At 45.5% G+C, this 20,991-nt stretch overlaps 1 protein-coding gene across 6 annotated transcripts in view; it reads right to left on the bottom strand.

Annotated features, from left to right (window-relative positions):
- The window catches only part of RIMBP2 (RIMS binding protein 2), a 283,562-nt gene that overhangs the window by 75,907 nt on the left and 186,664 nt on the right, over positions 1-20,991 (bottom strand). For all 6 annotated transcript variants that reach the window (XM_035097548.2, XM_035097547.2, XM_035097540.2 and 3 more), the window contains 3 exons: positions 18,085-18,207; positions 9,813-9,917; positions 6,959-7,009 (listed from right to left, as the gene is read on the bottom strand). In XM_035097548.2, the coding sequence (XP_034953439.2) occupies positions 6,959-7,009; positions 9,813-9,917; positions 18,085-18,207 (279 nt within the window). The remainder of the gene's footprint in view (positions 1-6,958; positions 7,010-9,812; positions 9,918-18,084; positions 18,208-20,991) is intronic.

A 20,991-nucleotide genomic window follows, 5' to 3' on the forward strand; every position in this document is an offset into this window, starting at 1 on the left:
AAAATGTCATTCTTAGGAAGAATTGCAACAATAAAGATGAATGTATTACCTAAGATGTTATTCCTATTTCAAACTATACCTGTGGTTAAAGGTACGAGGCAATTCCAAGAGTGGCAAAAGATTTTATCAAGATTTGTCTGGCAGGGGAGAAAACCTAGAATAAAACATAAGATTTTGGTAGATAAGAAAGAAAGAGGTGGATTCGCCCTGCCAGACTTGAGACTTTATTATGAAGCGTCCTGTATCTGTTGGATAAAAGAATGGATAACTCTAGAGAATACGGACTTGTTAGATTTGGAAGGTTTTAACAATAGATTTGGATGGCATGCATATTTATGTTATGACAAAAAGAAATCACATACCGGGTTTACGAATCATGTGATAAGAAGATCTCTGTACGAGGTGTGGGAAAGAAATAAAAGGCTGTTAGAGACTAAAACACCCTGGTGGGTCTCACCAGCAGAGGTATTAACAGTTAAGAAAGTAAATATGGAAAAGAGGCGGGCCACGTATGAGGAAATCTTGACGAAAACTGAAAAAGGATGGAGTTTAAAACCTTTTGAGGACATTAAAGGAGTGTTAACAGGATGGATAGAATACCATCAAATAAATGATGTGCTTAAAGAAGATAGAAAAATAGGTTTTGAGGATAAAAGATCCAAATTTCAAATAGAAGTGCTAGAAGGCAAAACAAAGCTTTTGGCAAAGATGTATGATCTGTTGTTGGAGTGGTATACAAAAGATGAGTTGACAAAAGAAGTGATGATTAAATGGGCAAAAGATTTGGGGCATAATATTGAATATGATGCGTGGTTGAAATTATGGAATCAAACTTTAAGATTTACAGCATGTACTGCCTTGAAAGAAAATGTATATAAGATGATGTACAGATGGTATTTAACTCCAGTTAAGTTAGCTAAAATGTATAGAATGGGTGATAAAAGTTGCTGGAAATGTAAAGAGAAAGATGGTGAATTTTATCATATGTGGTGGACATGCGAAAAAGTTAAAAGATTTTGGGAAAGTTTATATAATGAATTGAAAAAGATGTTTAGATATACCTTTCCAAAAAAACCAGAAGCATTTTTGTTAGGAATAATAGGAGGAGAGATTAGAAAAGAAGATCAAACACTGTTTATGTATGCAACAACCGCGGCTAGGACTTTGTTAGCCCAAAAATGGAAATTACAGGAATTACCTACAATTGTGGAGTGGCAGATAAAAATGATGGACTATGCTGAACATGCTAGATTGACATGCAAGATTCGTGACCAGGGGGAGACAAGGTTTCAAAAGGACTGGAGTAAATATGTGGACTATATGGAGAAAAACTGTAGATCATTAAAAACTCTCGCAGGACTAAAATAAACCTTACGAATTGACCAATATGTTAAAAAAGGAACTGCAAAAAAAGGAATTAACAAGAAACCCGCATGAAGGGAGGGGGGGAAGTCATAGCTCGGCGGAGCAAGGTAAAAGATGTGAATATAAGATTTTGTATAAAAGATTGGTTTTGTTAATTTGTTGAATTTGGAAAATTGGAATAAAATGTATTTTTTTTTAAAAAAAGAGAATATTGCAACTCTCTCCTGCCCCTCAAGAAACCTTGCAAAATGCCACCCAGCATTTGCAGCCTGCAAAACCTCGAGGACATTCTTTACACAGCACTGCACAAAGCAATTCACTGAGTTTCTTGATAGGGAAATATGAGAGCGGAACACAAGTTGGAAACTAGTTTTCTTTTTTCGAGAATGAGTAACGTAGATATGCCAACTGAGACGTTTGCCATACTCAAACGAAGAAAAGAAAAATGGCATGCATTAGCAACAACCACACTGGCATACGTTTAGGGGAGGGAGAGATCAATAGTGCTGCTGATTAGCAATCGCAACAAGCCAATTAAATAAACACATGGGGAAATTAATAAGCTCAAGGGCGATGTGAGATCGATAAGCAAATCACAAAGGGAAGAAACAGCAGACAATCCAAGCGAAATTGAATTTCAGGAAGGATAAATGACCTCTTCCCGGCTATAACTGCTCCCTCCCAGCTTGATCAAACTCATTTCCTCTTGCATGTGCTAGGGGTTTGCTACCTTATATGATCTGAAGGTTGTTGTTTTTTAAAGCAATTTTTAAAGCAATTTTAATACACTTGATGGTGGCAGTGAAATTGCACAAATAACGTTTCACATGAAAACTTTTAAAGGAAGAAAAACCCAAAGCCTTTGTTGGCCCCTGGGGCTAGTGACATTGGAGACACTGGTTTTGCCCAGTGTCTATGAGATCGCCTTTCCGCAGATGCACCCACTCGACCACTTTGATCAGCAGAACAGGCACTGCCACAGGTGCCACGTAATACCTGTTCTGCATTGGTAAGAACTCAATCATTTCTCATGGCAACACCTGCACTTTGGAACTCCCCGCCTGTTGCTAACAAGCAGGTGCTTTCACTGAACTCTCGCACCTGCTAAAAACCTTCTTGTTAGGCAAGCCTACCCAGATGCTTAGAAATGCTGGCGTGACTTTTAACCTGTTCAAGGATTTTAACTTTTTGTATGTTTTAAAGTATTTAAAGGCGGCAGGTGCGGATTTTTGGTCAGGGTTCACTCCTGCAGCCTTTCTCATGAATGAGCATATAGCCACCAAGGCAGCAGAGGTTTCCTTCTCCTAGATGGGCTACCTTCCCAGAGCCCCTGCTTCCTACTTCTCTTTCCAGCACGTGCAGAAACCACTTTCTTAACCGCTGGCTCCACCGTTGGTCTCGCCCAGAGCTTGTCTTCACATGCATGGGAAGTCCCTAACTCACTGAGGGTTTGAGACCCATCGGCTACCGTCACCTGGTTTAGCCACCCAGCCAAAGCCATTTCCCAGATTGTGGTTGCTGTTGCATGCTGACAGCTGCTAGGAGCCACAGGTGAGAGCCATAGCTGCCAAGTCTCCCATATTCCCCGGGAAATCCCCGTTTTCCCAGCTGTTCCTAGCTGAAAAAAAGGATTTTTTTTGTTTTCCCCCAGTTTATTCTGGCGCAGCGGCCATTTTGGAACTGGGCGGAGCATGCTCAGAAGCGACTTTTGATGCTGCTCTGCCCAGTTCCAAAATGGCTGCAGTGCGACTTCTGGCGCAGTGGCCATTTTGGAACTGGGCAAAGCAGCATCAAAAGTCACTTCTGAGCATGCTCCGCCCAGTTCCAAAATGGCGGCAGCGCTACTTCCAGTCTGCTACTTCTGCCCGGTCCCTTATTTCTCCGACAGCAACTTGGCAGGTATGGTGAGAGCTGAGTGCAGGGTAGGGACCAAAGGTGGGCAAACTACCTCAGAAAGAGCACAATGTGTCCCCACCAGAGGCACTACCCTTCCCCTAACACCCCATATACCCCATGAACTAACTAAATAATTGTGTGTGGCTTTTTTTATTTATTTAAACTAAATAAATTAATGAAAACCCTGTGATAAAGGTATTGCAGCAGGTGCAACTAACATGGTGGCCTTTAGATACTGTTGGGCTCCAAAAATCCCCCTCCGTCCCAGCCAGAACAGCCAATGGTCAGGGGTGAAGGGAATCCAACAACATCTGGAGGGGGGGTGTCACTTTTGCTATCCCCTTAATTGCTACCCCATAATAGCAACGCAGAGAGCAGCAGACCATTGTGCCTGTTTTTTCAAAGCAAAAAAATTGACTCAACGGGCCTTCCTCGTGGATTAATGGCTAGTTCACAGGACTGGAAGGCAAAGAGGCACAACCCCAGAGTCGATAAGATGTACCCAGTCATTAATCCCCAGGAAATTCCCAGCATCAAAGATCATAATTACTATTAGAAGTCATTAATGGAGCCGGTGGAGGCATATAGATTTTTACTTCTCTGGGCACCAGCTGTACAGACAGGGCAATTAATGGGCTTTGACTGATATTCCGCTTGATGTGACAACCTTGTTTATTGCTAAGTCCATGAGACTTCCAATAAAATCTAATAAAAATGCTGGGATTCTCCTTAAAAATAAAAAAAGACCTTTTCTGAGCATACCTAACACCCTTTTAAGAAACATAAATGAGCTTCTATCTCGCCCTTGTCTCCACTTACTCCTTGTAATTCCCCCATTAAAATAAAAAAGCAAAGCAAGAGAACGTTCTTAGGAGGCAGTCTTCCACAACCTGGTGGCCTCTAGATGTTGTTGTACTGGATTTGTCATCATCCATGACTGTAGGATGATGCTGATGAGAGTTTAAGTCCAGTAACACCTGGACGGTGCTATGATGACTTAGGGCAGTGTGGCGAACCTATGACATGCGTGTCAGACGTGACACGCAGAGCCCTCACTGCTGGCACATGCCCCATCGGCCCATTCGCACTGTTGTTGTTTCCCTCCCTCCATTTGTTCTCCCGCTCCTCCTCACGCTACAGCTTGTCCTCGCTGTTAAAACCCGGATCCTTTTTTGTTGTTGTTGTTGCTGGTAGCCAGAGATTGGTTTTTTAACCCTTTCTGTGCTGTTTTTTCCTGGCGCTTTGGCAGACGATGATTGGGTGTAACAGCGTTCGTGTTTTAACCTGTTCTGTGCTGTTTTTTGGCGCTTTGGCAGACTATGTCGGTGCTGCGTGTTAGTTCCAGCGAAGGTATTGTTCATCATTTATTTCTGTTCTCTCCCCCCCAAAAGCACAGCAGCTTTGGGGCATCTCCCCCCCAAAGCAAAGCAACTTTTGCACCCCCCCCAAAAAACCTCCAAAACTTTGGTCAGCAGCTCCCCTGAAAAAGCTCAACAACTCTGGGCACTTTGTGATAAATAAGGGGTTTTTGGTTTGGTTAGGTTAAATAATTAGTTTTTGGTTTATTAAATACAGTTATATATTATAATTATACATTTTTGTTATTTAAACTATAAATATTGCGAAATTATGGTTTTTTTCTCGAAGTGACACACCACCCGAGTTATGCTTGGTTTTTTGGCGAATTTTGACACACCAAGCTCAAAAGGTTGCCCATCACTGACTTAGGGCATAGCCTATCTGTGTTAAGTAATCTTGGAATTGCTCACTGCTTTTAGAACCCGTCAGCTGACCTGGAGTGACCAATACCTGTCAACCAGGCCTTATAAAGCCATCACTTCAGAGCAACTGGTCTCTGTGGCAGGAAAAAAAACTGCTTAGCAGCCTTCTCTGTTTCTTTTGCCTTCTGCCTTGGATTGTGATGCCTGCTTGCTTTAAACCTTGCACTTGATTCTGTCCCACTTGGACTGACCGCCAGATCTTCCTGTGTTCCCGGAGCTGCCTCTGGCACTATCCCTCGAGAGGTCTGATACAATCGTAAGGGTTAGATGCCTACGTCTGTTGTTTTAAAAAGTGAAGTTCTAAGGAAGCTGAATGCTATAAGCTCAGGGATGCCCAACAGGTCGACCGCGATCTACTGGTCGATCCCTGCGAGGTTTTGGTCGATCGCAGTCGATCGCTGGCCCCCTTCTGGCCCCGCCCCCTCATCCCATCCCGCCCTCCATTGTTGGAGAACGGAAGACGGAGTTTACAAACCAAGGCTGTGTCCCCCCCCCCAGCGATCTTTTGGGGAGTTGCTGTTTCTCTTTGACCCCAAAATAATGCAAAAGCGTTGCGTCCCCCCTCCCCCCAAAAGCTAAGCAACTTATGCTTCCCAAACCCCCTAAAAACGGGGGTAGATCACTGCCAGTTTTTAATTCTGTGAGTAGATTGCAGTCCTTGGAAGTTGCCCCCCCTGCTGTAGCTGGTGTCACATTCTAGGCCTCTCCCTCCATACCAGAGGGTAGGACCTGAACCAATGGATTCAAATGACAAGAAATGAGATTCCGGCTACATGTCAGGAAGAACTTTCTAATGGTAAGAGCTATTGTAGGCTTTAAAGAGAAGTTGGATGGCCATCTCTCATGGGTTATTTAGCTTGATTCCTGCATTGCATGGGGTTGAACTAAATGACCCCTGGGTTCCCCTTCCAACTATGCAATTCTGTGATTCTATGAAAGAAATCCTACACTTGTGCTCAGAAGTCAGTTTCATCATATTCAATGGGAATTATCCAGCCCCTCTGCCCATAAGTGTATAAAGGGTTGAAGCTGAAATCAATCAAACATACATACATACATACATACATACATACATACATACATACGTACTGAAAATAGTAATAATAATTAGGGTCATCAACCAGTTATAGAAACATTGGTTTATCAATGGCCTGCCTTAACCAATCAAGCAATTCCACTGGAATATTTTTGCTGTTTAGATTGTGCCAACTTTGTTTGCGGTTATAGCGTGTTTCAATGTAAGTTCCCCAAAGCGGGCATGCCGTATCAGAGTATACAATTCACATCCTTAAAATATCAAAAGCACACTTTCTGAGATATGAAGGCAAGGCACCAAGAATTATAATTTAGCAGGCAAAACCTACCGCTCCTTGTTGGGAGGAACGGCCATTATTAATTATATTATTTTGAAAATTGCCTGTTAGCAAAACACCAGAACAACCCCAAAACATAAAATGAGCATGCTCTTAACTCTTAGCTCGGCTGATACTTGCCTGTTAATCCACCAGTTGAAGCAGGAGTGGGGAAGTGCAAGCCTTATACTGAATGTGGCCCTCTGGGTCTCCTTATTTGACAACACCCCTCAGGGCCCCCATCTTGCATCCCCCCAAAATGCTTTCAGCTGACTTGGAATATGTCCTTGAACAGTAATAACGCCTCTTGCATCCTTGGATAGACAGATTGGTGGTGAATGATATGTGTGGAAACCTCTAACTCTGGTCACTTTCCCTGTTCCACACACTTTCCCCTCTGGCTCCATCCACCACTGGCGTGAGGCCCCCAGAAAACTCCCCATGAATAAATGTGTCCCTTGGGCTGCTAAAGGTTCCCCATCCTTGAACACAACCAACCAAAGCTTGCAGTCCTATTAGTCATAATAGCTCTGAGAGCAGAAAAAAGATTGTTGCCTTCCTTACCTCTAGCAGCTGAACTGCACCCTCATGTTCTTTCTTAGCTTCAACCTGAGCCTGAAAGAGACAGAGGAAGAAAAGTAGACCAGCTCCTGTTGCTCTAGAATAAATCTAACCCAACAGATCTTTACAAAGATGGTTTTTAACACACTCAGGGGCTGGCAAAGACATTTTTGCTGGTCTAAGAGATTGCACCATGCAATCTTAGAGGTGTGACCCAGGCTCCCTTGCAGCGTAGCAAAAATAAGAAAATGCTAAAGCAATTCTAGGCTGCGCCAATGGAAGTATAGTGTCCAAATCGAGGGCAGTAATAGTACAGCTCTATTCTGCCTTGGTCCGACCCCACCTGGAGTACTGTGTCCAATTCTGGGCACCACAGTTTAAGAAGGATACTGACAAGCTGGAATGTGTGCAGAGAAGGGCAACCAAGATGACAAAGTATCTGGAAACTAAGCCTTCTGAGGAATGGTTGAAGGAGTTGAGCATGCTGGGACCTAGAAGGACAATAGCACCTCAATTCTTTCTCGCAGAGTAAAGGTAGCCCTGACCATTAGGTCCAGTCGCAAACAACTCTATAGGCCGAGGGAGCTGGCGTTTGTCCACAGACAGCTTCTGGGTCATGTGGCCAGCATGACTAAGCTGCTTCTGGTGAACCAGAACAGTGCACGGAAACACTGTTTACCTTCCTGCCAGAGTGGTACCTATTTATCTACTTGCACTTTGATGTGCTTTCAAACTGCTAGGTTGGCAGGAGCAGGGACCGAGCAATGGGAGCTCACCCCGTCGCAGGGATTCGAACCACCGACCTTCTGATCGGCAAGCCCTAGTCTCTGTAGTTTAGACCACAGCGCAACCCCCGTCCCTCTCGCAGAGTAGCTCACCCCAAATCCCCCATGTGCATTTAACTTCCCACCATATCCATTCCTGACCAACTTCACTGGGAGAAGTGGTACAGCATCTGCTTTGCATGCAGAAGGTTGCAGGTTCAATCTGCAGCATCTCCTGTTAGGGCTGGGAACACACATACCCCTCTGAGATTGTGGAGTGCTGCTGCCAGTTAGTGTAGAGACAATACTGAGCTAGATGTGGCAATGGTCAGATGTGAGAGAAAGCAACTTGCTGCTTTCCTCTGTTTGCATGCCTCCTCAACACTTTGCCTTCAAAAGAAACTACAGAGAAAATGGGCTCGCCTGGAGAAGCATCCTTTTATTCAGTCCGGTCAAACGCCTTTTCTTTCCATTGGCTTTTTGTGCTAGACTAATAAATGTTCCCTAATAGCATCTGATAAAGGAAAGAGACCACAAAGAGGTCTCTGGAGTGCAAACAATACCTTAGCAAGTAATAAGAAACTTTTGTCTTATCTACCATCACAGGTTTAATAAAAAATGATAAATATACCTTTCCAGAATTCAAACTCAAAATATCGATACTGAAAGTTACAACCGTATTCACTGCAAACCCGGTTCATAACAAACTTGGTTATCTTACTGGGCCCCCTTATCAGCATTGTGTCTGGGAAGGCAATATTGTGCCTGGCAGGCTAGATAGGGACATCCGTATATCCCCCTGAGACAGGACAATCAGCCTGACTATGCTATCAGAGATCTAAGGTGGAAGCAGCAGTTATTAGCTTTCTTAATATGAAATGCAGCTATGGAATCTCATAAAAAGAGCAGCTCACCTACGAGGAAAAGTTGAGACATTCAGGGCTTTTTAAGCTTACAGAAAATGCAAGGAAGGGGAGTCATCTTGGAGGTGTACAAAGCTATGCACCCCCAAACATACTATAATTTGGGGACATCCAACAAAGCTGAATGTTGGGAGAGTCAGGACAGACAAAAGGAAATAATTCTCCACGCAGCTCACAGTTCAGCCATGGAATTTGTTCTCATAAGAGATAGTGATGGCCACCAACTGGGGGGGGGGGGGAGAGAGGCTTTAAAAGATGATTAGACAAATCAATGGAGGATAAGACCATCAAGGCTGCTGGCCACAATGGCTATGTTCTCCCTCCCCTATCGGAGGCAGTATGCCTCTAAAGACCAGCTTCTGGGAATCACAAATGAGGAGAGGCTCCCCACTAAGGCATCCAGTCAACCACTGTGAGAATAGTGCTGGGTTAGAAGGGCCTTTGGCCTGATCCAGCAGGGCTCTTCCTATCTCCCAACCATTGGTGTCTCAAGGTTTGAATTCTGCACCAACCTTATATTTGTTGGCTACCGCCTATGTGCCAGCTGTTTGAATGTCCCTGCAGAACAATGGTCCGCCTGGGTCAGGATTGTCTCCACGCCGACAGGCAGGGGCTCTCTGAGATTTCAGACCAAGGATCTCTCCCAGGCCTAGCTGGAAATGCCAGGGAATGAGCCAGGGACCATTTGCAAGCACAGCGTGTGCTCTACCACTGAGTTATAGCCTTTCCCTTAACATAATGGGCAGGGACACACAGCATTTTTCATCACCTGTAGAAGTTTGAATCTGCCACTGAAAAGTCACATTTTCAGAGATGGAAGCTGAATTTAGCAGCATGCTATGGCTGGCTAGCTATCCAAGAACAGCAAGATAATGTACAAAGTGCCCTTAACACACAGTTGCACCGATAAGAACCAAAGTTCTCATAATATTGGGGGGAACCAAAGTTCTCAAAATATGGTTCCCATAACATGAAAAAATGGATCCAATAATGTATTCCACTTTCACGTAACATCCTAACTAGAATGGGCTCAGATTAAGAAACGGGTTATGAAACTGATTTGTGAAATCTACCAGGGACTCACCTGTTTCACTCCTGGTGCCACCCATGTGACGGCTTTGCCCTACTGCTTGCTTTTCACCCTCCCCTTCCTCCCGCTGCCTTGCTTACCTTCTGCAGGAGTTCAATTTCCTGCTGTTTTGCGTTGAGAACAGCCAAGGCTTGCTCATGCTCCAATTCCAGCTGTTGCCGCCGTTCAGCAGCCTCTCGCATATGCTGTTGAGTGGGGAAGAAAGCAACTCATCAGGCAAGTGTGAGGGGCAGATGCCAGGAACAGGTCAGTAATAGCTCACACACAGTGTCAGTGAAGTTAATTCTCTATTCAAAGAAACAAACAGCTCAAGAGGCCAGGCCTAGTAAGCACAGCAACTCGTCCCAGTAGATCAGGCATCGGCAACCTCCGACCCATGGGCTGGATTTGGCCCATGGAGGCAATTTATTCGGCCCACGGGCCGCCCATGAACCAAGCTGCCCGCTCAGCAAGTCCCCCGCGCTGTGGTAAACCGGCACAGTGCAGTGCGGGTACTCGCCGAGCAGTGCCAGAAATCGTGTCTACACAGCCGCAAAAGCGATTTCTGGTGCTGCAGACATTTTGGAAATGGGCAGCCAGCACTGGAAATCACTGGTGCTGTGCTGCCCATTTCCAAAATGTCCGCAGTGCCAGAAATTGCTTCTGCGCATGTCCGCGGCTGCGCAGAAGCGATTTCCGGTGCTGGCTGCCCATTTCCAAAAAGTCTGCAACACCACCAGAAGTGGCTTCTGTGCCTGTGCGGCCCATGTCCAGCCCACGGATGATAGTCTGTGGGAATCCTCCAGCCCACGGGCGGAAAAGGTTGCCGATGCCTGCAGTAGATCTTGCCCCAACCAAGGAGGCAGTTGTGAGGACTGAAGGTCCTTGCCTTCCCACAATTGTCTGAGGCTCCTCCTCCCCTGGGTCCTTCCCAAGCAAGCTGAGACTCCATCAGCACATCTGTCTCTGCTCCACCCTCTTCATACCTTTTTTGACCCTGGGAGATCAGGGGAAATGAGAACTGGATGCAGCAGGAGGGGGAGACCCTGTGGCTTTCAGCTGCCTTCCTCATCTCTGCCTCCTCTCCAGCCTCTGCTACTGCCTCTTCCTGCTTGCTAAACCGTAAACCTCTTCAGTTTCTGACACCTCCTCCTCCCAGTCTGCTTCCTCTTCTCCCTCTGACCACTAATCATCATCCCACCAAGAACCCCCTGACTCTGAGCCTTTTCCCCTTCAGGTTTCCCAGCTGGTGCCTCCCACCACTCCTCTGCCTCCAGCCAGCCCGTGACAGGAAATGAACAAGAGTTGCATGCTCCCTTCTCACCCCAATATTACTTCAGCACAATGCCAATTAAATGTTGCCAACGTGATGCCCACTGTCACTGTGGTAGCCTTGAGGTCTTCTCCTAGTACCCACAAAGCCTCTGAGCCCTCCCCAAAGACACACAACTTGCTGCTACATGTAATGGTGGCGACATTTTCCCTCCCTCGAAAAGGACACAGAGATGAAGGAGGAATTTAGAAAAGGTGACGCTCTTTCCAATCTCCCATTTCAGCTCCATGTGATACAGATTAACTCTACGGTATCCGACTCCGAGCCAAGTTCCCTTGGAACAGGTGAATTATGTGTCCAATCCCCTTTCCTCTTTCTTTCTATGGGGATGTGGGAAGGGGAAGAGGGGAACCCCAATCCAGGGGGTGGGGGAGAGAATAGATCAGAGGGTGCCCATGATGCTCAGTCAAAAATGCAAAAAGTTTGGTGACCCCTGGGATAACTCATCACACGTACACGGTGCTTCCAGTTATAACACTCCAGTAGCGGATTGCACAGGTTCATCACACGGTCTCAAAACGTTTGTTGTCGCTGCTGAAAAGGTTTTTTTAAAAAATGGAGTTAAACCCCCACTTCCAGGCCAACCTTGACTTCCAATGATAATAGCTTCCCCGCAAAGTTTTGAAGAGATGCTGTCTACATTGGCTCCCAGTACGTTTCCGAGCACAGTTCAAAGTGTTGGTGCTGACCTTTAAAGCCCTAAATGGCCTCGGTCCAGTATACCTGAAGGAGCGTCTCCACCCCCATTGTTCTGCCCGGACACTGAGGTCCAGTACCGAGGGCCTTCTGGCGGTTCCCTCGTTGTGAGAAGCCAAGTTGCAGGGAACCAGGCAGAGGGCCTTCTTGGTGGTGGCGCCCACCCTGTGGAACGCCCTCCCATTAGATGTCAAAAAGGAAAACAGCTACCAGATTTTTAGAAGACATCTGAAGGCAGCCCTGTTTAGGGAGACGTTTAATGTTTAAGAAATTAGTGTATTGTAATGTTTCTGTTGGAAGCCGCCCAGAGTGGCAGGGGAAACCCAGCCAGACAGGCGGGGTATAAATAATAAATTATTATATTATTATTATAATCTGTCTAGAGCAGGATTAGGCCTACCAAACTGTTGTCAGTAGCTCACCAGTCCCAAGATTAGATTTACCACTGCCAGCAATGAAGATGCACATGAGCATCTTCTCCCTCTCTGATCTTGCAAGAAGATCAGAATGCTCCAGAAAGAAGGGCGTCAGCTCAATTGACTGAGCACATGCTGCTTTGCATGCAGAAGATCCCAGTTCAATCGCTGGCAACTCCAGGTATGGCTGTGAATGTCCTGCCTGAAACCCTGGAGAGTCGCTGCCAGTCAGTGTAGATAATACTGAGCTAGATTGTCTGGCTCAGTATCAGGCAGCTTCCTCTGTTCTTGTTTTGTTGTTGTTTAGTCGTTCAGTCGTGTCCGACTCCTCGTGACCCCATGGACCAGAGCACGCCAGGCACTCCTGTCTTCCACTGCCTCCCGCAGTTTGGTCAAACTCATGTTCGTAGCTTCGAGAACACTGTCTAACCATCTCGTCCTCTGTCGTCCCCTTCTCCTTGTGCCCTCAATCTTTCCCAACACCAGGGTCTTTTCCAGGGAGTCTTCTCTTCTCATGAGGTGGCCAAAGTATTGGAGCCTCAGCTTCACGATCTGTCCTTCCAATGAGCGCTCAGGGCTGATTTCCTTCAGAATGGATAGGTTTGATCTTCTTGCAGTCCATGGGACTCTCAAGAGTCTCCTCCAGCACCATAATTCAAAAGCATCAATTCTTTGGCGATCAGCCTTCTTTATGGTCCAGCTCTCAATTCCATACATCACTACTAGGAAAACCATAGCTTTAACTATACGGTCCTTTGTGGGCAAGGTGATGTCTCTGCTTTCTAAGTCTAGGTTTGTCATTGCTTTTCTCCCAAGAAGCAGGCATCTTTTAATTTCGTGACTGCTGTCACCACCTGCAGTGATCATGGAACCCAAGAAAGTAAAATCTCTCACTGCCTCCATTTCTTCCCCTTCTATTTGCCAGGAGGTGATGGGACCAGTGGTTTACAGGTTTGCAAAAGAGAGAAGAGGCACCATTGCCAGGTCAGCAGGGGGGTGGGATATTTCTCTTCCCATTGCACTGTTGAATCATAGGATTGCAAGGTTTGAAGGGACACCATGGGTCATCTAGTCCAACCCCCTGCAATGCAGGAATGACAGCTGAGATGGAAAGAAAAAAAAGACTCTCTCTGCTCTTCGGAGATAGTTCCTAGAGTCATATCATAAGCTGGGTAGAATGCTATCTTTTGTTCCCTTCTGAAATGCTCTGACGTGATTCTCAGTGGATCACTTTGCTTAATAATGTCTGCTTGTTCACCTGGGGATAGTTCAAACTCTCAAGGTATCTAAACAGGCAACAGGACACATTAAAAATAATACATCACAGAAGGGGCTGAGTACAATGAGTTGGAAAGTCATGGACATGGAGCCAAAGATGTACTCAAGATGACATAGAGGGATAATGTAGTGGGACACCTGAGTTGCAGGCAGAAGGTCCCAGGGCCAATTCTGAGCACCTGCAGTGAAAATAATAATCAGGTGGCAGATGATGTGAAACACACACTGCCAGTTGGAGCATAGGGCACTGGAATAGCCAGTGAATTTAACTAATCTTCCTTTAACCACCATTTCTTTTGCTGGCCTCCCAGGCAATGGACCAACAGACATTCACACAAAGCCCTATGTCCTTTAATCTGACCTTCCTCTCCCCCAAACCTTTTCCTCTGTTGCAAACAATTCCCACCAAACCTGCAGGCAGTAAGTGGCGCCCGCTGAGGACTTAAGAGTAAGCAAAGGGAGCGAGCTCTCGTTGCGAATTCATAGAGAGACAGTCTTCGCTTTTGAAATCATCCAGAATGAGCTGGCAAACATTGCACGAACCTTTATATCTATCTACCCATCACTATTTGGCCTGTTTTTGAAGGACTAAAATAGGAATAAAAGGCATCCAGCCTTGCTTGCCACATCCTTTTTGGGGGAAAGGGTGGGGGGGCAGGTTGGAGAATGGGTTTTTTTGTGTGTGTGTCTTTCTTTTGCTGAAACCAAAGACAGAATTGCTTCCGTCTTCCTTTGTTCGCCTCTGAAACATATACGCTGTGCCCTCCTTGGTCTTCTTTTTGCTTGCCTGACAAAGTTGTGATTGTAAAGCAATGTTTGAACCTCTCTTTATCTGTGTCACTCCAAAGGAGACTTATCAGAGGCTGTTACTGTGGTTCAGTCAACTGACGAAATGTGTGTCTGTCTGTCTGTCTGTCTGTCGACCCTGAAGCGCCTGCTCTGGGTGGGTTGAGGGGAGCATATTTTTATAGATCAGCGCAAACCATTTAGAAACTTATAACTATGCTAATTTTTATTTCAAAAGTTCCTACAAATGACACATAATGTTTGTTCTGCAGTTGCAAGAAACCAGTTCTTTAGCATAGCAGCACCTACACTTTGGAACTCCCTGCAGACACCTTCACTGCATTGGTTCTGCCCCATGCTATTAAATGTTTTGTTCCAGCAAGCTTATCCAGGCAAGTGATTTTAGCGCATGGTTTGGACACATGGTTTTTAGTAGGTATAAGAACATGCTGAATTGCTGAATGCACAAAAGTATACATTTCCTGCAAAAGAGACACAAAACTTTCGAGTATGCTAAAACTATCCAATATTAGAAGCCCTGCGATGGCGGAAGTTAGTAATTTAATTAATCACAGGTTTTTATGGGCATTGACTTTCTACACATTTTCCCCCTCCTTCTTAGCATTCTTGCTTGGGAAAAAATTATTGATTTATAGATCTTGCTTTTAATGTTTGTTTGTTTGTTTGTTTGGTCTTTCAAATGAATATTTTGGATGGTTCCTTGTAAATCAGTTTTTGTTCTAGTAAGCGATATATGGTGCTGGAGGAGACTCTTGAGAGTCCCATGGACTGCAAGAAGATCAAACCTATCCATTCTTCAGGAAATCAGCCCCGAGTGCTCACTGGAAGGACAAATCCTGAAGCTGAGGCTCCAGTACTTTGGCCACCTCATGAGAAGAGAAGACTCCCTGGAAAAGACCCTGATGTTGGGAAAGATGGAGGGCACTAGGAGAAGGGGACGACAGAAGACGAGATGGTTGGACAGTGTTCTCGAAGCCACCAACATGAGTTTGACCAAACTGCGGGAGGCAGTGCAAGACAGGAGTGCCTGGCGTGCTCTGGTCCATGGGGTCACGAAGAGTCAGACACGACTAAACGACTAAACAACAACAACAAGCGATATATAAATTTTGAGGAGTAAATAAATAAATAATGTTCTGCCTGTCCACTTGTTAGCCACTGAAGTGCGAGATTTGCTGATTAGTTAGCTGCTAAGCTCTGCTTTCTATTCTTCACACACACACACACACACACACACACACAAACACACACACACTTCAAACCAGAGTTTCTAAGCCTCCTGCCTACAGTCAAAGTTGGCAAGAAAATCTGGAAAAAGTTGAAGAAAACTCTCCTTCTTTTCATTACTTCTTGTGTGAGGAAGATAAATCAAAGTCACCCCATTTCTCAAACACACAGTAGGTTAAGGCAAGTGATTACAGCACTCTTGGCAAGGTCAGAAAGCACAGACTCTGCCTCTCACTGGCTGTTGAAATTGCCACATACTTGCTCACCGGATTAACTACATGCAAATGCAAGGAGGCAACTGTTGACACTAAATTTAAAAAGCCGTGGATTTCTATCACTAATTTACATAACTTACATCCAAGTTTCCATCTTGGGAAGCAAGCTCCATATAATCCACCAAAATTTACACCTCAGAGGTAAATCCCATTAAATTCAGGGCAGAAGTAAAATCCCATTCAATTCACTCCCACTGTTTGACATAGTAACTTTTCTTTTAAGTCATGTATACGGTATACATGATTCTTTTAAGTCATGTATACGGTATACATGAGGCTCAGTGGTTTAGACCGCAGCGCCACCTGCAATTTGGGTTAATAAATCACAAAACTGTGGAGTTGGAAGTGACCCCCATGGTCAACCATGCAGGAATCACAGCTAAAGAATTCCTGATAAACAGCCATCCAACTGCTGTTTGGAGGAGCACCCACTATCTTCTGAGGGAGTCCACTCCACTGTCAGAGACGGGCACTCCTCATCCGTTCCACAGCCTCCCGTAGGAAGGGCTCTGGCTCTACAGGCCCTGGTGGTCTGGGAGGTTCTTCTGGGAGTTCTTGTCCAGTCTCCCAGGCACAATGGCCTCTCCATCTTCTGCAGTCATCTCTGAGCCCAGACCCAGACCTGGCTCACCACCTAGTGCCCCTGCAGACTTCAAGTTCTGCCCACATTGCTGCTAGATGCAAGAGTCACGACAGCATCACAACCTCCAAAGGGCGAGTTGGAGCTTTTGTCTCTCTTTCCACATTGCCCCAGTCCAGCTGTCTCCAAAGTGTGTGTGCTTCCCCCAGGCGACAAGATGGCTTTGCTGAGGAAGCTGATCTCCATGGTGGGGAAGGAATCTGCCCCGGGAACAGGTTTATTTTTAAAAGTTCCAATATCTATAAAAGCCTACCATTGACATTAACGGAGACTCAGATGGCTTTTTGAATGTCATTGCCTTGTTTCAGAAAGATAACTGGAACGCAGGGAGGAAAGCGACCCAAATTTAATTCTGCACTAGAATGTGGCAATCAAAAGGGCTTGTCGTCTTGCTCAGCCGATGCCACATCTACGGCACAGCAGAGTGAGGGCTGATAGGCAGCTGGAGCACATTGGGCAGAAAGGAAGAGAGGGGTAGAAAAGAGATCCATTTCCTTTGAGATGTTATATTTAACTTTCCAGAGTGTTGTGTCAGCACATTTCAGCCCTGGCTCTTCTGCTAAGCTAATACATCCCAATATAATGAAAGGGAGAATTAAAACTGCTCCGCCTCAACGCAGGGCTGCTCTCTATATTCAGAGGCAGAAAATGAACACCACTTTCCTGGGTAGGCCATTGATACAAACTCGATTTTGTTTGCATTTTAATGAGAAACAGCATGATTCACACTTCTCGAACCAATACACAAACCGAAACCACATTTGCTATGAGTCCTGCAGGGTATGCTGCTCAGAACGCCCAGTGATTCTCAGGGTGGTGTATTGTCTAGGATTAATTGTTGTCATCAAGATTTAATCCAGCAGATGCTTAATTTTTGCTGCTATTGGTGTTTGTTTGGTTTTTTACTATGAGACCTTATTATGATTTATGTGTGGATTGTTTAATTTTATTGTATACTTCTTGAGATGTTTTTCATTTAGTGCTCATGGCTACTTTTGTTATATATATATATATATATTTGTAATTATGTAAATCTTTTTAAGAATGTAAGCTGCCTTGAGCATGGCTTAACTATGGGAAGGTGGCATACAAATAAACGACAGCAATTGATGATGAAAACCAGATTTTGTGATGCAATTCTCCAAGCGCACAATGCATACAGGAAGTGAATATATAAGAGGAAACTGTAATATAGGATTCTGTGAAGAGGGTGTGCAGCCAGACCTATGGCTGTTAATGTATTTTATTTTAGCCATCAATTTAAAAGGTCTCAAAGAGAAGACAACGGAATCGACTAGTGTGTATGTCAGGCATAGGCAAACTTGGCCCTCCAGATGTTTTGGGACTACAACTCCCATGATCCCTAGCTAACAGGACCAGTGGTCAGGGATGGTGGGAATTGTAGTCCCAAAACATCTGGAGGGCCGAGTTTGCCTATGCCTGGTGTATGTAGTTTGCCTGAGACGAGCACAAAGGAGATTGCATAGAGAGCATGCGAAATGGAGACGCAAGATCAATGGGATCTTCCTCCTATTTGAATGTTCAAACATTCCAAGGTTGCAATGCCAAGCTGGGCCTTGCCGTATGTTGCAAACAATTGAGCCCTTTGCTGAGCATCTTCCTTGCAATGACAATGACAACACTTACATTCAAGGGACCAGAGAGCTCCACATACAGCCTCTCAGCTTTCTTTCTACATACCTTTAGGACCTGCTCTAAGTTCTCCAGTTTGGCTCGGAGCTGGTGCTTCTCCTTCACAGCCAAATCACGTTCTTTGGTCACTGCGGCGAGGGTTTCTCTAAGCTGATCATAGTCTGTTTTCACCTAAACAACAGCAGAGGAAAAACTGAGACAGCACAAATTGCCTTTCCGCAGGTGCCATCAATGTGAAAGAAGAACCACATGATTTACAACTGCCCACCCCCCCCCCACCCCGGCCAATATTTCCAAGGAAAAGGCTTTAAGTATTATTGCCCGTGGATCTTTGGGACTAGTCACTTATGCACTCGTGCAATCAGGTGGGGATCTTATCCATGTTGTGGAGAAGGGTGTGTGTACGTAGCCTGTTGTATGGGTGTAGCTCAGAACGCAGTTCTGTGAGTATTGCAGGCACCTACTGGATAGTGACCATAACAACACTTATGTATGCATCCTGTGGTCTCTTTAGGGATGAACAGACCCAGCTAGAGTCAGCCTGTTTCAGTTTGGTGTCTGATAATCTGCTCCATCCTGTTTCCATATGCAGATTAATAATAATAATAACAACAACTGCAAAAATTTATTTAAGTAATAAGTATATGCGTTGCATAAATTTGTCCAAGGATTGCTTTTCGGCCCTCCATCCCTTTTTGTTTTTTTAAATTTCTAGTTTCTGGTTGCTTGGAATGTCTAGAAAGAGCCGCAACTTCTTCATGATGTAGAAACAGGGCAAACAAAGGACAGTTGCCGATGACATGCTGTGCCACCCTTGAACTCTATATGGGAAAAGATGGCTGGAAGCATGTACACCCTTTGTACAATATGGAATTTAGTGTAGCTGTAGATTCTGGAGCAGATTATAGAATCATAAAATTGTAGAGTTGGAAAGGACCATGTGGGTCATCTATCTAGCTCAACCCCCTGCAATGCAGGAATCTTTTTTCCAACACAAGGCTTGAACCCACAACCCTGAGATTAAGAGTCTCATGCTCTACCGACCGAGCTACCAAGGCGGCTAGGTTTTAACATCACATTTACATTTACATTCCAGATTTCCTCCAAGGAGCTCAGACTGGAATACACAGCTCTCCTTCTTCCCCCATCAATCACCACCACCACCACCCTGTGAGGTAGGTTAAGCTGAGAGAGCATGTAAGGCAGGGGTAGGCAAACTAAGGCCTGGGGGGCGGATGTGGCCCAATTGCCTTCTCAATCCGGCCCGCGGATGGTCCAGGAATCAGCGTGTTTTTACATGAGTAGAATGTGTCTTTTTATTTAAAATGCATCCCTGGGTTATTTGTGGGGCATGGGAATTCATTCATTCCCCCCCCCCAAAAAAATAGTCCAGCCCCCCACCAGGTCTGAGGGACAGTGGACCAGCCCCCTGCTGAAAAAGTTTGCTGATCCCTGATGTAGGGTGACCATATGTGCTATTTTATGTGCCAGAAGACTGCGCTTTATTAGAAGCACCTTATATTTAAAGGGTTCTGTGTTCCAAATCTAGCTTAAAGATAAAGAACTCAAAGAAGGGGGAAGTGGGGGCTTGAAGTTACCACCAGAACGGTAGATTGAGAAGGCACACAAAGGTTGCTCAGCCACAGTCTTCACCACTACAGTGAGATGTATGCCATGGAAGCTCACAGAACCCAGAGGAATTTCAGAGTATGGTTTCCAGTGGCGAGAAGTGGTTGCCTTAGTGAACAAGGGCATGCATTGACACGAGAGGCAACATTTCCATTAACCACCCTGACACCTAATTTCTAGAAGCTCCAAAGAAGGAAGCGAAACTCTGAAGAGTGACAAATCCCAGCAACTCGCACTACAAATCAGAACAAGTCGTCTCCAAAAGGCAGATAAAAGCAGGATAAAGTGGGAATAGTGATTCATCCTGGGACAAACACTGGAAAATAGGACTGCCCAGTGGGGCTTGCTAGGGTGGAACACAGGGAGGCCAACAGTAGGTGGTGCCAGAGCCAATGACAGGCAGAGCCAACTCACACTAGTTTTGCACAAACACAAGACCAGGAGTCAGCAAACTTTTTCGGCAGGGGGCCGGTCCACTGTCCCTCAGACCTTGTGGTTGGCCGGACTATATTTTGAAAAGAATATATGAACGAATTCCTATGCCCCACAAATAACCCGGAGATGCATTTTAAATAAAAGGACACATTCTACTCATGTAAAAACATGCTGATTCCCGGATCATTCGCGGGCCGGATTTAGAAGGCGATTGGGCCACACCTGGCCCCCGGGCCTTAGTTTGGGGACCCCTGCACAAGACTAATCTCTGCTGGGTTCCATAGGATGAAGCTGACAGGTAGTAGCATCCCATGGTCTGGCATTAAGTAAGAAGGCAGACAAGGGAGGTGGGGGACTGAGGGTGGACTGAGGTTGGTGGGGCAGTGCCGCATTTGCCCTAATAAGATAGCCTCCCCTGGTGCTGCTGCCAGCAAACAAGACTAGCTGGAGCAAAACCAGTAGCTGCCACAGAGCTTGAGTTCAGAATTTGGGGGTTCCTTCACATGGAAACTTGGGTTTTTAATTTATGTGTTTGGCAAAGCAGGTAGAGAGGTGCCCAGGTGCTGGGTGGTGCTTAAACACTGCCCCCCCCCCGGCAAGAGAGCCTCATTTTCTCCTTCCCTCTGGATTTTTGCCTTGAGCTGGGTGCACAAGCAGCAGCTGATTTGGTTTGCCCCGTCCCAAATGTGCTCATGGAATCTGTCAATCCCATTTGTTCATGCTTATGCAAGTGGATCTAATGATCGCCTCTGCAAGCTGCCGCTTCGGGAACATATGGGCCATACATGAAATGAAAATAGGGTCAGAGCTGCGAAGGGCCCCCCCTCCCCAACTCCAGTGGCAGCAAAAGACGGCTGACCTAGTTTGAAGGACTGCCTAGACACAGCCCTC

The sequence above is a fragment of the Zootoca vivipara genome, chromosome 17, assembly GCF_963506605.1.
Source record: "Zootoca vivipara chromosome 17, rZooViv1.1, whole genome shotgun sequence".
NCBI lineage: Eukaryota > Metazoa > Chordata > Lepidosauria > Squamata > Lacertidae > Zootoca > Zootoca vivipara.